This window comes from Stegostoma tigrinum, chromosome 3 (assembly GCF_030684315.1).
Source record: "Stegostoma tigrinum isolate sSteTig4 chromosome 3, sSteTig4.hap1, whole genome shotgun sequence".
Classification (NCBI taxonomy): domain Eukaryota; kingdom Metazoa; phylum Chordata; class Chondrichthyes; order Orectolobiformes; family Stegostomatidae; genus Stegostoma; species Stegostoma tigrinum.
The window spans coordinates 107,875,630-107,892,627 of NC_081356.1; the positions used below are offsets into that span (position 1 = coordinate 107,875,630).

Here is a 16,998-nt window from a genome sequence, read left to right on the forward strand (position 1 = left end):
ACTTGTCTCTGCTGACAAAATTTCCCCATATCCAAATGTAGCTATCCAAATGTCTTCTAAACGTTATAAGCGTACCTGCATCTACCACTTCCTCTGGCAGTTCATTCTATACATGAAACATCCTGTGGAAAAAGTTGCCCCTTGAATTTAAAAAAGGCTTGCTCCTTTCACCTTAAAAATATGGCCTCTAGTTTTGAACTCCCCCGCTTAAAGGAAAAGGCCTTTACTACTCACTTTGTGACCCTCATTATTTTATAAACCTCTAAGGCCAACCCTCAACTTCCTTTACTCCAATAAGGAAACATCCAGGCCTAAACACCCTATCCATCCACCTGGCGATCTGAAGATGAATAACGTTAGGTTTATGGAACAAAACATCTGTTGGTTTTAATGAACAAAAGTAGTATTAACAAGTTTCTTAAACTTACCAAGCCTCGTACTAGGCATTCATGAAATCAGTTGGACATTTCTCACTAGTTACTCAGGAAAAACTAGGCATTCGTGAAGGCTTTTCTATCCCTTGAGTTCCTACTCAAACTGAATTCAGAGTCATGAATCAACTCAATTGGGCAGAGTTAAGTATTAGTGACAACCTGAATTTGATTACCAGTTGAAAATGGTTTCATCACAACAGAAGCATTTTGAATAGTGTCAATCCATCACTTGAGAACAATCATTTTGTTCAGTAACTTTCAATCTTACACAATGAAAGTTTGCTTGAAACTGCACTTTTCACGAGCACCAGATGTCTCAAGGTGCTTTCCCAACAATGAAGTACTTTTGATGTGTAGGCAGTGTTGCGACAGAGGAAATTCAGTCAATTCTGTCAGAAAAATTCTCACAAATAACAATGTGATCATGACCAGATTATTTGTTCTTATGCTGTTAAGGCGGCATACAGTGTTTTAGCTTATAATAATAGTGGGATCGAGTTCCGGAACCAAGAGGTTATGCTGCAGCTGTACAAAACTGGTGCGGCTGCATTGTGTATTGCGGAGTATTGTGTACAGTTCTGGTCACCGCATTATAAGGAGGATGTGGAAGCTTTGGAAAGGGTGCAGAGAAGATTTACTACGATGTTGCCTGGTATGGAGGGAAGGTCTTATGAGGAAAGGCTGAGGGACTTGAGGCTGTTTTCATTAGAGAGAAGAAGGTTGAGGGGTGACTTAATTGAAACATATAAAATAATCAGAGGGTTAGATAGGGTGGCTAGGGAGAGCCTTTTTCCTAGAATGGTGAGACGGCGATCACGTTGGGGCATAGCTTTAAATTGAGGGGTGAAAGATATAGGACAGATGTCAGAGGTAGTTTCTTTACTCAGAGTAGTATGGGAATGGAACGCTTTGCCTGCAACGGTAGTAGATTCGCCTACTTTAGGTACATTTAAGTCATCATTGGACAAGCATATGGACGTACATGGAATAGTGTAGGTTAGATGGGCTTCAGATCGGTATGACAGGTCGGCACAACATCGAGGGCCAAAAAGGGCCTGTACTGTGCTGTAACGTTCTATGTTCTAAGTCCTATTTCTTCACCAAAGCAGCACCACGGGATGTTTTACATCCACTCTATCAAGTCAATGGGATCTTGAGTGAGAAGGCAAATGGTTTACATCTCTTTTGTAAACTTCAGAGTTTAGCATTTTATCCAAAAGACAACACTTATTTATACTGCAACACTCCAGCTCAATGCAGCTGTGTCAACCTTGAAGTTTGTGCTCAAATCCCAAGTGAGACTGGAGAACACAAACCATTTAGTACAGAAGTGAGCATGCCACCAAACAGATAAAAAATATTTCTTAGTTACACCGGCGTTTAGGTGGTTTTGATAGTTTTTTTTACAAATTGTATTAAAACGTTTTGAATACTGTATTGTTAGCAGTAAAAATGTACCCAAAAGAACTAGTTCAATTTTGCAGGCTTTTGTAATACCCACAAACATAATCAGTGGAAACTGCCAATGAAGGGTGGAGATAGTTTTGTGGGTATATGCTGAAATTTCCAAGTTCTTAAGTCGGTTGCACTGAGAAAACCCACGCTCCAAGCTGAAACCCCAGGCCATTAACTTTAATGTTATAATACGAACATTCAAGTGTCGGACATACCCAATCAATTGCTGTTCACTTCCATTGTTAAGTTCAGTCAGACCCTGCTCCTCCGAAGTCTGCTCCAAACTCAGTGATAGCTGAAGACTATCTGCAACTACCAACACGTTCTTCACTGTAGCCATTGGATCCAGTCTCTAGCTTGTAATAAACCTCCCAGTTACAAGTTTGTGCTGGGATATAACCAAGCCTGTAAAAAGTTAGTCACCTGACAAACAAACCCATGAAGAAATAAACATTCCCAATGGATTACTTCACCAGTTCATTAAAACATTTAACCATATCTAGGAAATATTTCCCTTTGCAAACATTCTGTGCCTATCAACAAGGTGCAGCAGTACTTAAGTTGGAAGTCCAGTCAATTCCTCTTCCCGTCCTTATTGTTGACTTTAAAGCTTGACTGTTTCAAATACATGGAAATCTTAAGTGATATATTTCTCATCTTACTGTCTAAAAAACCCCTTGTAAAAATGAAGTGATTAATACATAATTAAAAACTAAAAACACGAATGAAAACAAATCCAATCAACTGCCACAAGAAAATAAGTACATCGTGCCAGAGAATAAAAACAACGTGTCAAAAACTGCCAGCTTAAATGTAGCAGCCCGAGAAATATCCATTGGATGACATCATTTTATGATTCAGATATATGGGCATGTCAGCAAATCTTGCTCAAGAGAAATAAACTTATCAATAAGATTAATTTGGTCAAGGTTACCAAACTAAATACATAACCTTTTCAAATCTGAAATAATTTCCAATTCAGTATCTTTTATCATTGCTCTCAACCTAATGAATACCTACTTCCTGAGATATTACCTACAACCATGTTCCTTGCTTATCCTCGAGGATGGATTTATCAGCTAACAAGGTCAAAAGTGACAGCAACTATGCCTTCAGTAACACACACATGGAAATCTTCTAGACCCAGTACTGTATTTACGCTTCTGTAACAGACTAACCCACTGTTTGCGAGGTGAACAAATTTGAACCAACTCAAAATGCTACTCCTTTAGTTGCAGATCAAACAACTAATCCCAGTGGACTGCGTATACTCAGTCTAGAGAATGATTGATTTTAAAAGAATAGGAATTAAGATAATCATTAACTTCCTTCCACCCCATATTACTCAATTTGGTACTGCAAAAATGATTATTTGCCACCTTGCCACTCAACAATGATCATACCTTGCCATGAATTTCAACTATATTTTTCAAGGCTTAAGAAATTTCTCCAAGTGATTTTCCTTTCAAGATATCCTGAAAGCAGACGTTCTAGCCTTTTTTTAAAAAAATGAATAACGGGTTAAATGAAACAGAATTCAACCTTTGCCGGTCATACTGTGGTACCTACTACACTAGGTCACACTTAATTATTACTAAAAATGATAAAAACTGTGTAAACAGAATTATCAGGGACTCTAAGTGGATGAATATTTAAGTTATACATTGGCTCAAAATTTCAGCTTCACAAAAATCACTTTACAGGCGCAAACCTGAGTACAGTGGATGGGAGACATCATTTTTTGATTAAAATTTTGAATGAAGTACCACCTATAAACAGTAACAAATGAAACTACAGTCTATGCTCACATGAATGTATGATATCATTTGGTAAACTAATCAAATCCAACTCTAGTTGCACCTTCAATTGGTTACATGGTACAGTTTCTGGATATAGGAATTTTGGAAGATGAGAACCAACCTGCTCGGGGTCCTGACACCCTTTCAATTCCACTCACTCAAAATTGAACAACCGAGAATTTCAATGTTTTGGTGTGCATGGTTCAGCTATGCACCTAATAAACTGGATGAAGTTTAAATTATCTAAACCTGTTTTGGCTCGATCTTGCACTCTTTGAAAAAGGTATTGTTGCCTTGCTGAGCTGTGAATACCTACAACTCTGATTTAGCGCGCTGAGGCAGAAATGTAACGGCTTTTAAGTGCTTCGAATGAGTGTACAAATGCTGTTAGAATGATATAAACAAGACATTGTTACTATTCAAGTATTCGTTAAGGTCATTTCCAGGGAAAGATGCGCCTGTTTTTCAATACAGAGGTATAAAAAAGGAGAAGCTAGACATCACATAACATTTTAAAAGAGTCAATTTCACACAGTTTTTCCTCTTCCAGTTCCTTAAGCTTTGCAGACGACAAAAATCACTATACCGCAAACCAAGTCTACGTTCCTGCTTCTAAATTAGTCTCAGGCATGAAATTAATGAGTGTATGCTTTTGAAATGGGTACTAAATTAGCTTTGCGACAAACAGAGTGAATTACAATTTCCAGATACAAATAATTGATCATCCTGTCTTAGTTAGTGGTCAAGTTTATTCAGCGCTTCAAGAACAGGGAACACCTCTAAACCTCTAGCTGGAGCTGGAGGAACACAGCAGGTCAGGCAGTATCAGAGGAGGAAAGTCAATGTTTCAGTTTACACTCTTCATCAGGATTAGGGAGGGGGAGGAAGGGAGCTCAGAAGTAAACGGAGGGATGGGGCAGGGGTAAGGTCGACGTCTACCTTCCCCTTGCCCCATTCCTCCATTTATTTCTGAGCTCCCCTCCCACTCACCATTGCTGAAGGGCATAAAGGCGAAAATGTCGACTTTCCTTCTCCTCTGATGCTGCCTGAGCTGCTGTGTTCCTCCAGCTCCATCGTACCGACTATGTCAGGTTCGATTCTCAGACACCCTCATGGACTTGGTGCAAGAGCAAGACACCGATCTGGTTACAAAAATACAATTCTTTATTATTTAGCATGTACAAGCTGCAGAGGATCGCTACATGCAACCCGGCACAGAGTGCTGAGTATCGTGAGCAATTCTTCCTGAACAGGGGACAGTCCCCGCTTTTACACCCTTGGAATTGGCAGATACATAAAAGCAATTACTACATCTCAGAACAGAATATAGCTTTGATCGTTGAAGTGTATGACAACGACAGGATGCGATTTCATGTGACGACAACTGCCTGGCTTGATCAAAGGTCACTGACCTGGCCATTTCAGCAGAAACAGGGGTAGGTGGCAGTGTGGGGGGTAGAGCCATAAAGATTACAAAGCTTAATGCTTTTTGTGTTTACTGATGCATTACACCCAATCCTACTAGGGCAGGAAGTTGAGACAGTGTTCACATACCCCAGGAGGAGAGATGGAGCATAAAAATTCATGGGCTGTTAACCCACTAACATCTCAACTGACTCCAGCATCTGCAGTTCTTGCTATCTCCTAACCACTGAACTTTTAGTAGTTTTATCTAACTAGTAGTAAATCAATTGAAAAAGGCAATTTATCTAGTATCACACAACAACTTCCAGTCAGGTTTAACACCCATAACAAATTTGACAGTTAATTTATTTCATTAAACTGATCTACTTACACATACTAACGCTAGACAAGCCTCCATTTTTATTGCAGCTAAGGTGTTAAAGTGCAGGAAATGCTCAGATCAGGCAGCATCTGTGAAAAGAAATAGAACTGAAGTTGCAGATCAGGATTACTTTGAATTTCAAGCACAAACTTCAACTTCCAAACCTCAATATCTACCATCTAGAAAGACAAGAACAGCTGATCCAAGGAACATTTCCACCTGCAAGTAGCCCTTCAAGGCTTACACCACGATCACACAGTCACTCAATCAAAATTGTGGAGCTCCCTTCCCACCAGGGCAGTGACTATTCACAACAAACTGCAGTGGTTCAAGACAAGAGCTTACCACTACATTCCCAAGGAGGATTAGGAATGGGTAGTAACAGTTCGCAAAGCCAGTGGTACCCACATCCTGTGGGCATGAGTTTTGCTGTTTCAAAGAAAGACTGTACAAAAATTGTACACTGCTGTTCAACAGCACTGGTTTGGGGAGCAGATTTATAGCTCCCCTTTAGCACTTTGAAAGATGACTAATAATTCCTCGCAGCACCTCAATCCTTAAAAAAAACTATAAAACCGGAATTTACAACTGACTTCTCCTCTTCCATCTTTAGGCGAATTTTTGTTGTTTTCATTCATGGGAGGGGGCATTGCTGGCTGTGCCAACATTTATTACCTGTTATGATTGAGAAAGCGATGGTGACATGCTGCCTTGAACCTCTTGCAGTCCACATACTGTAGGTAAAGCCACAATGCTAGTACAGAAGGAATTCCAGGACTTTGACCCAATAAACTTAAAATGTCATATTTCCAACTCATGGAGGCGAATGGCTCGGAGGAAAACTTGCAGGTGGTGGTGGTGTTCCCGTGAATCTGCTGACCTTGTCCTGCTCAAAAGGTAGCTGGCCATGGGTTTGGGAAGTGTTGTCTAAAACATCTTTGGCAAGTTTCTGCAGTGCACATCGCTGATGCTACACATGACTGCTACTGAGCATCAGCAGCAGTGCACATGAGGCTGCTAATGAAGAGCCCATGGTGTTACAGGCAAGGTACTGGCATGGATAGGAATTGGCTGACTGGCAGAAGGCACACAAAAAGGATAAGCTATGTTCCCCCTGGTAAGGCAGCTAATGACTACTGGAGTTCTGCAGGGGTCAGTGTCAGGCTCACAACTATTCATGCTGTACGTTAACAATCTGGATGAAGGAACTGCGGACATTGTCTCATCTGCAAACTTAGCGAAAAAGATAATTGGAGGGACAGGTCATGTTGAGAAAGCAGAAGGTCTTGGATGGGTTGGGAAAGTGGGCAAAAAGAGGCAACAAACACAGTACCATGGGGGGAAAGTGCGAGGTTATGCACTTTGGTAGGAAGAGGCATAGCTACTTTCTCAACAGGCAAAGGCTTTGGAAGTCTGAAGCACAAAGGAATTTACGAGTCAGTTCAGGACTCTCTTGACATTAACATGCAGATTTAGTTGGCAGTAAGTAAGGTAAATGCAATGCTAGCATTCACTTCAAAAGGACTGGAATACAAGATCAGAGTTGTACTGCTAAAGCTGTTCAAGGCTCTGATCTGACTGCCATTGGAATATTGGACCCCTTACATAAGGAAAGATGCGCTAACCTTGGATGGGCTTGAGGGGAGGTTTACAATAACGACACCAGGTTAGAGGGGTCGGCATATGAGCAGCGGTTGAGGGCTCTGGGTATGTATTTGGAGCTCAGAAGGATGAGAGGGACATCACATTGAAACTCAGAGTACGAAGAGGCCTGGATAGAGTAGATGTAGTATGAGACTGGGACCTGAGGGCACAGCTTCAGAGTAAAAGGGTCAACCCTTTAGAACCAAGATGAGGAGTTTATTGACCATGATGGTGAATCTATGGGACTCACTTCCATAGAAGACTGTGGAGAGAAGTCACTGAATGCATTTAAAGGTGGAGATATTTAGGTTCTTGATTAGTAAAGGAATCATGGTTATGGAATGGTGGCGGGGGGGGGGCAATGAGAGGTGTAGAAAGCAGGCAAGTGTGGTTAAGAAACAAAAAAAAACAGCCCTTCAGCCCTCCAAGCCTGAGCCGCCACATATTGCCCTTCCATATTAAAGCTGCCTTCACTTACAGGATCCGTATCACTCTGTTCCCTTTCTATTCGTGTATTTGTCCAGGTGCTTCTTAAATGCTGCTATTGTGTCTGCCTCCACTACCTCCTCTGGCAACACCATGATCAAATGGTGAAGCAGATTCAATGCACAAAGTGGCCTAATTCTGCTCCTATATCTTCTGATGAAGGGCCTCACTGTTGGAAGATGTGCTGAGGTAATCAAGTGGAATTATCACCAGGTCTGGCTTACATGTGACTTCACACCCACAGCTATGCACGTGACTCTGAATTGCCTACTTGGGATGGGCAATGAAAATGCTGGCATAGTCAGTGACACCTCATCCTGTGAATAATTAAAAGAAAAAGTTGCTTTGCTCTGAATGGTAGAGCTTTGCGTGCTTATGAAGCTGCACTCATCCAAGCAAGTGGGGAGTATTCCATCACACTTCTGACTTGTGCCTAGCAGATGCTGGACAAACTTTGGGGAGACAGGAGTTGAGTTACTGACTGCAGTATTGTTAATTTCTGACCTGCTCGGGTAGTCACTGTATTAATATGGTGAGTCCAGTTCAGTTTCTGATCAATAGTTACCGCCAGGATGATGATAGTGGGGAATTCAGTGATAGTAACACCAATAAGTGTCAAGGGGTGATGGTTAGATTAATCAGAAATGGTCACTGTCTGGCACATACAGCTCACGTTATTTACCATATTCAGGCCAAACCTGGGTATTGTCCAAGACTGGCTGCATTTGGACACAGACCACTTTTGTATCAAAGTCACTGCAAACAGTGTTGAGCAATGTACCGTCAGAACATAACAAAATCTGATGTTTTGATGCTGCAAAGATCGTAGATTAAGCAACTGAAGATGTTTGAGCTTAAGACACTACCCTTTTTGATACCAGATTTGGTAAAATGTGGCTTTGATGTCAATGGCACTCTCACCTCACCTTTTCACTTTACTCACTAAGAATGTTGCCCATTCCTGGAAGTTTTTGCATATTTTAACATCCTTCCACTTACTCAATAATTCTCTTCATCTGATATTGATAGCCTGCATTGTCATTAAAACCCTTTAAAAGGTTTAACCATGCCACTCCCTTAAACTGCTTCTCTTTCACAATTTCAATCACTATAACTTGGCACACCCAATGCTTGGGGACCGCTTTGTAGAACACCTCCGCTGGGTTCGCAATAAACAACTGCACCTCCCAGTTGCGAACCATTTCCACTCCCCCTCCCATTCTTTAGACGACATGTCCATCATGGGCCTCTTGCAGTGCCACAACGATGCCACCCGAAGGTTGCAGGAACAGCAACTCATATTCCGCTTGGGAACCCTACAGCCTAATGGTATCAACGTGGACTTCACCAGCTTCAAAATCACCCCTTCCCCCACCGCATCCCAAAACCAGCCCAGCTCTTCCCCCTCCACCCACTGCATCCCAAAACCAGTCCAGCCTGTCTCTGCCTCCCTAACCTGTTCTTCCTCTCACCCATCCCTTCCTCCCACCCCAAGCTGCACCTCCATCTCCTACCTACTAACCTCATCCCACTTCCTTGACCTGTCCATCTTCCCTGGACTGACCTATCCCCTCCCTACCTCCCCACCTATCTTCTTTTCTCTCCATCTTCCGTCTGCCTCCCCCTCTCCCCATCCCCCTCTCTGATGAAGGGTCTAGGCCCGAGACGTCAGCTTTTGTGCTCCTGCTATGTTCTTCCAGCCTCACATTTTATTATCTTGGATTCTCCAGCATCTGCAGTTCCCATTATCACTCACACCCAATGTTTGCTGTTTTATAATTCCTACTGCTTTTCACCTATGTTAGTGGCATTAGTGTATCTGAGGTGTTCAGTTTCTTCATAATCAGACATGGTTCATTACCAAGTTGCTTTATTTGGTGCCATATGTACAAAAGTTGAATAAACAATTAAAGGGGGAGACCTTGTAATTATATTTTAGTTCCTTGTCAACAGTTTGTTGCTCCACATAATTCTAAATCTCTGCCAGGGGTTAAGCAGCAGATCTCCCATTTAGCCAGAGTCTGGAATTGTCCCAAAACTTATCTGCACCTCTACATGTTTCTCTCCTCCGTCAAAAGAGCTATTTCTGTCCAAGCTGTTAATCATCCACCCAAACATGTCATGTATTCTGGTGCCAATTCTTTTTTGACAATGTCTGTGAAGCAGTTTGAAAGTTTTACTAAGTTAAATGGTACTACTACCATGTTCAGGTTAAGACACAAAAGTGTTCATCACAGCCAAAGTTGGGTAAAAGCCCTAACTTTTCTTTATGGAATTGATTTAGGTTGAACAGTTTCTGAAATTTTGTCGGTTGTGATGCACCAAAGGAGCCAGTAAACACTAAGCAACGGAATCATAGTAATAACCTAAACAATGAGGATATTGGAGAAAATTACCACAGATGCTGAAACCTGTACTGAAAACAAATGCTGCGATTACAACCAGTCAGACAGCATCCATGGAGACAGTGCAAGCCAACATTGAGTTCGCTCACTTGCTCTTCAAAATCAGTCACAAACTTATAAAGTTATTCAGTGATCATTTATTTCATGGGAATATGTTTACAAGTACTTATATTTCTAAAAGATAAAGAGAAATAAGTCAAGGGGGCAAAACCTCTGCAAGGTTGGTCATCAGCAACATATAATTTACTCACTGTGTAAACCCTAACCAAGGTTACGCTATTGCAGGGGGTCAACCAAAGAAAGCGACGGGCCCGGACGGTGTCCTTGGCCTAGCACTCAGACCCTGTGTGGACCAACTGGAGGAGTTATTCACCGACATCTTCGACCTCTCCCTCTTATAGGCCGAGCCCCCATCTGCTTCAAGATGACCACCATTATCCCCATACCCAAGAAATCGTATGCAGTGTGCCTAAATGACTACTGCCCAATAGGTCCGACTTTAATAATCATGAAATGCTTTGAGGGGCTGGTTCTGACCCCTATCAACTCCAGTCTCCCAGCCTGCCTTGATCCCCCATAGTTTGCCTACCAACGTCTGCACAGGATGCCATATCCCTAGCCCTGCACTCAATCCTGAAACATCTAGACAAAAAAAGAAGACCCCTACATCAGACTCCTGCTCATTGAAGACAGAGCTGTAGACAACACCATTATCCCCTCTAGACTGATCTCAATACTGCATGACCTTGGTCTCAGTTTTGCCCTTTGCAACTGGATCGTCAGTTTTCTGACCCATTGGCCACAGTGAAGATAGGTAACTGCAGCTCCTCCACAATAACACAACACTAGAACCCCCACCCACCAACGACCCCCCCCCCCCCCAAGCCAGCATCCTCAGGCCCCTACTGTACCCCCTGTACATCCACAATTGTGCTGCCAAATTCTGAATGAATGGAATCTACAAGTTTGCTGACAAAGCCACCATAGTGCAATGGATATCTAAACAATGGCAAGTCAAAATACGGTAGAGAGAGAGCTTGGTGATGTGGTGCAATGAAAAACAAACGTCAGCAAAACTAAAGAACTGATGACTTCAGAAAATGAGGTGAACATATCTTCATCTACAGAGGTTGACAGAGTGAACAGTCCAAGTCATATTCCTTGGACTGACAACAACTGATGGCCTGTCTCGGATTTGCCACGTAAATGCGACTGTCAAGGCGGCACAACAATCCCATTTCCTCAAGCAGCTCAGGAAATTCGGTATGTCCATAAGATTCCTCACCAACCTCTACAGATGCACCATAGAAAGCACACTCTGAGTGCATAACAGTTTGGTTATGGAAAATACTCTGGCCAGGACCAAAAGCAGCTACAGAAGGTGGTGTGTACAGCCCAGACCATCACAGAAGCCAACCTTCCACCCATGGGTTATTTACAAAAATAACTCACTGCCACAGAAAGGCAGCCAACAAAGACTCATCACACCCTGGTGATGCGGTGATGCTCTCTTACAACCTCTTCCAATAAGAAGGGACAGAAGCCTGAACACACACATGAGCAGGTTCAGGATCAGCTTCTTTCCAGCTGTTATCAGAACGGTGAATGGACTCTTAGCCTCAATTAATGTAACATGCATGCCTTGAAGTCTTCTTGATCTGTACATCCTTTGGTTGCTGTGATCTGCCTGTACTGCTTGAAAACAAAATTTGTCACTGTATATCAGTACATGAGACAAAACAGTTTTTTAGCTCTAAACTATAACATGAAGTCACGATATGCAAATATTCATGTTTATCATTCATAGCATTGTATGAAATACATTTCAAATAGAGGAAGGTACTTAAATGCGTGCCAAAAAACTAAAGTGGTTTTATCAAGAGGTTTTAGTCATACAAGTACAATGATTTACATTCCAGCTCTTTTACCCTGACTCACGGAAAAAACTAAGATGAACATGAATTTGGTAACTTCAGCTAAATTATTGGCACAGGGTTTTATGAAACATTGATATTTCTTGAAACTCCAACAGTTCAATTTGTAGATCTACAGGAAAGCAAAAGATTTTGATCAAAACCTGTCAATCACCTACCAAATGAAAGAGCAATCCACTAAAACAATTTCAACGTATCCATGACACTAATAGTTTTTGTGGATTCCTCATTCATTAGCTGTTTGTACATTGATGTTCATTTTCAAAAATAAAGTGCAACAAATTGTAATACCAAATCAATTTAAAGGCTTTGTGTACAGAACCAAGTTAGCCTGGTTAAAAAGAAACTAGCCTATGCTGATTAATGTTAAACCATAGTAAAGTATATGCCAAATAGTTGGTAGAAAGGTTACTGTTCTACTTACAATAGGTACACAAAGCACAAGTTTAAAGGGGGGGGGGGGGCAAAAGAAAGATAATTTTGTGTATTTATTTATTTTGCTCAATCTTGAACAATACTTATTTGCATTTTGATCAGGGCATTGCAAATAATAAAGATACCTGAATGAAAGACATGTCCACATTATTGTTTTTAAATGCAGTGTAGCTCTAAAATCATTTACTGCATTCCATATTAACTTTACTTGGCTGTTGAGTATTAACCAATTCCAGAAAATTAACACAACTGAACAATCATTGCATTCACCAACTGACTTGCTCCTTAGCTCAAGACTCTGGACACTGAATACTTCATACTTCACGAGGCAAGAATCAAAAAAACAGTAAATTAAGAGGTACAAGGCACTGCAGAGTTTGCACGTTCGCCACATTAGATATTGGGGTTTCACAATCATTGTGCATCAACACATGTTGGAGAAGTAAACAAAAGTTAGTCAAAGGATGAATATAGACTACAAACGTAACTATGGCCAGCCAATGTCACTGTGCTCAAGCGAGAAGAATGATAATAGCTATTAACTGCTAAATCATATTCCAATACAAATCAAGATCAAGTTAAGGACAAAGAGGAAAGAAACTCAAGAGACAGTGGGTGTCAAATACTGGGAGAAGACAATAGGATTCCCAATTAAGAACAAAGTTTTTTGTTTTATAGGATATCTGTGCTGAAACATGGCATGACAAATTTTCCTAACCACGTTCATCATCCATAAGCCCTGTACTATAGATAGCAATTCATAAAGTTACCAATTTATTAAATAATAAAAGGAGGAGATCAAATAAAGAGAATAACTATGACTAGAGGGGTTAAAAAAAGTGCTCAGGGAACTAATGGGGCTAAAAACTGATCAGTTACTTGGAACTGTTGGGGCATCCTAGACTATTAAGAGGAAGAAGCTACACAGAGACAGTCAATGTATTGATAGTAAGCCTTAGATTCTGGAAGTGCCCCGGGAGCTGGAAAATTGCAGATATAATAATTATTTTAAAAAAAGATGGAGACAAAGCAGGTACCCATGTGCCATGTGCCAGTTAGCTTAAGATCGGTTGTTGGGAAAATCTGAAGTCTATCACACAATGATGTAATTGCTGAACATTTGGAGATACACAACACGATCAAACAGTCAGCAGAGGGGAAAATCATGTCTGACAAATTTATAATCATTCTTTAAGGAGGGACAAGCAAGATACATAAAAGGGGAGCAAATGGATGTAATACATTTGGATTTTCACAAAGTATTTAAGGTACCAAATATTAGACTGCTTAATAACAGGCCACGGTATTGCAGCTAGTAAATTTGCACAGATGGAGAATTTGCCAATTAATCGGCTAAACACAACAGGGGTCAGTGGTGCAGCCACAATTATTTACAATATATACTCATGAAAAGACAATACACTGTATCAAAGTCTGCAAATGACACAAAAATAGATGGGACGACAAGTGGTGAAGACATCAAAGTCTGCAGAGGCATAGAGACAGGCTAAGCATTTGAACAAAAACTTGATACATTATACTCAATGGGGAAAATGAGAAGTTATGCACACAAAGAATGTAGGAGCTTAATGTTGTTTAATTGGACAGCAGACAGCTCTAGACGACCTTTAAAAAGGAGGGCAAATGGAATATTGGCCTTCATTGCAAATGGAATTAAGTATTAAAATTTAGGAAGACCTAGAACTATACAAGGCACTAGTCAGACTTCAGTTGGAATACTGTGGACAGTTTTGAGCCCCTTATCTGCGCAATGACATACTGGCATTGGAGGCAGTCCAAAAAAGACTGAGACCAGGTACGGAGGGACTCGCCTTGTGAGAGCTTGAACTGGTCAGGCCTGTACTCATTGGCATTTAGAAGAACAAAAGGCAACCTTGACAAAACACAAGCTTCTAGGAGACTAGGCAGGATAGATACAGAGACGTGGTTTCTCTTTGTGGGAGAGTCTAAAGCCAGAGGGCATAATCTCAGTATAGGGGTCACACATATAAGACAGATAAGGACAACGTCTTCTCTCAGAGTGAATCTCTGGAATTCTTTACCACAGAAGACTGACAAGGCTGAGATAGACAGGTTTTATATCAGTGAGAGAATCAAAAGATAGTGGGAAAAGAGGCAGAACAGAGTTAAGGGTTATCAAATTAGTTAGGATCTCATTGAAAGGCAAAGCTTGATAGGCTGAGCAGGCTACTTCTAATATCTTATGGCTTTATTCATTTATAGATACAGAAGCAGGTTCCTGCTTTAACTAAATATTCACTGCATGATACCCTGCTGCCAGAACAGATCTTGAAAAATTCATCTCTGGAAAATTCTGCAATGAAGTGTCACCATCTAGTGGCTTAATTGAAATTTACAGTTAATCTTATTAACTACATTACACAACTACTGCTAAGTTATCAAAGCTATTATGAGATGGTTTTTCCAAAGCCAGTAATATTCAAAAACAAAACCACCCACATTCACAAAATAAGAGCTATTAACTACATCAGTCATTATAATAAGCCTAATGAAATCATAGTTCAATTGCACACATAGCCACTAAGTCCTACCATCCCACCAGCAAATAAAACAGTGCAAGAAATTACCCACCGTTAAAATGGAAACACGATCTAAGTTTACTGGCATTAGAAGTGAGATTGAGCAGTGACTTAACAGCAATACTTAAATGTATGAAGGCACAGAACATGGTGGATAGGAAGATAGAAAATAAGGAGACAAAACAGGTATTAAAAAGTTACATACAATAAATTTGGAACAGAAGTCTTCTTTACCAGAAATTTGAGACACTTTGGTACTTGCCTCCAGAGTTAAATGTTGGTCAAAACCAGGCTAACATTTAAGAAGAGATAGTAGGAACTGCCGATGCTGGAGAATCTGAGATAACACGGTGTGAAGCTGGATGACCACAGCAGGCAAGTTTGACTTTTCTTAGAAGGGTCTCGACCTGAAACATCAAACTTTCCTGCTTGGCCTCCTGTGTTCATCCAGCTTAACATTTAAGAATACATTGGAAGGTCATTTAAACCAGGGGAAGATGGTTAGGATTGGGAAAAAGAACAAATGAGCCACACAGGGTTAGGACAATCACTCATATGAAAGTGAAGCAATAATATCAATTAGTTGCACCAAAACAGCCTCACTGTGCATGATCTAGGTCAAGTGATATCTTTGCTGGTCTTCAATAGACTTCAGTCGTAGGATATTGTCAATTGTATGATAAAGGAGAGATTACAAACTGTAAAAATATAGTCTTGACTTGTTGATAGGTTTAAAAAGTTACTGGAAATAAAAAAAACATTGGACTCAGTTTCATACGATTTCCTGGTGGTGACCATTTTAATAGTCTAGTTTGTGCATTATTTAAAGTATTTATATATCTGCATAAATATATCACCAAGTGGGCCGATTTTCTTCAAAGCTGGAATCTCAAACAAAATAGGAGTAATACAATCATGGATAATAAAATGTGAGGCTGGATGAACACAGCAGGCCCAGCAGCATCTCAGGAACACAAAAGCTGACGTTTCGGGCCTAGACCCTTCATCAGAGAGGGGGATGGGGTGAGAGTTCTGGAATAAATAGGGAGAGAGGGGGAGGCGGACCGAAGATGGAGAGAAAAGATGATAGGTGGAGAGGAGAGTATAGTTGGGGAGGTAGGGAGGGGATAGGTCAGTCCAGGGAAGACGGACAGGTCAAGGAGGTGGGATGAGGTTGGTAGGTAGGAGATGGAGGTGCGGCTTGGGGTGGGAGGAAGGGATGGGTGAGAGGAAGAACAGGTTAGGGAGGCAGAGACAGGATGGACTGGTTTTGGGATACAGTGGGGGGAGGGGACGAGCTGAGCTGGTTTTGGGATGCGGTGGGGGAAGGGGAGATTTTGAAGCTGGTGAGGTCCACATTGATACCATTGGGCTGCAGGGTTCCCAAGCGGAATGAGTTGCTGTTCCTGCAACCTTCGGGTGGCATCACTGTGGCACTGCAGGAGGCCCATGATGGACATGTCATCTAAAGAATGGGAGGGGGAGTGGAAATGGTTTGCGACTGGGACGTGCAGTTGTTTATTGCGAACCGAGCGGAGGTGTTCTGCAAAGCGGTCCCCAAGCCTCCCAACCGTTTCCACTCCCCCTCCCATTCTTTAGATGACATGTCCATCATGGGCCTCCTGCAGTGCCACAATGATGCCACCCGAAGGCTGCATGAACGGCAACTCATTCCGCTTGGGAACCCTGCAGCCCAATGGTATCAATGTGGACCTCACCAGCTTCAAAATCTCCCCTTCCCCCACCGCATCCCAAAACCAGCCCAGTTCGTCCCCTCCCCCCACTGCACCACACAACCAGCCCAGCTCTTCCCCTCCACCCACTGCATCCCAAAACCAGTCCAACCTGTCTCTGCCTCCCTAACCTGTTCTTCCTCTCACCCATCCCCTCCTCCCACCCCAAGCCGCACCTCCATCTCCTACCTACCAACCTCATCCCACCTCCTTGACCTGTCCGTCTTCCCTGGACTGACCTGTCCCCTCCCCACCTATACTCTCCTCTCCACCTTCGGTCCGCCTCCCCCTCTCTCCCTATTTATTCCAGAACCCTCACCCCATTC

At 41.8% G+C, this 16,998-nt stretch overlaps 1 protein-coding gene across 4 annotated transcripts in view; it reads right to left on the reverse strand.

Annotated features, from left to right (window-relative positions):
- ap3b1a (adaptor related protein complex 3 subunit beta 1a) overlaps positions 1–16,998 on the reverse strand; it is a 308,383-nt gene that overhangs the window by 275,375 nt on the left and 16,010 nt on the right. The window contains exon 1 of one of the 4 annotated variants that reach the window (XM_048527277.2): positions 2,105–2,275. The exons of the other annotated variants lie outside the window; for them this stretch is intronic. Coding sequence (XP_048383234.1) covers positions 2,105–2,229 — 125 coding nt within the window. The 5' untranslated portion in view covers positions 2,230–2,275. Of the gene's footprint in view, positions 1–2,104; positions 2,276–16,998 lie in introns of those variants that run through there. 4 annotated transcript variants of the gene reach the window in all.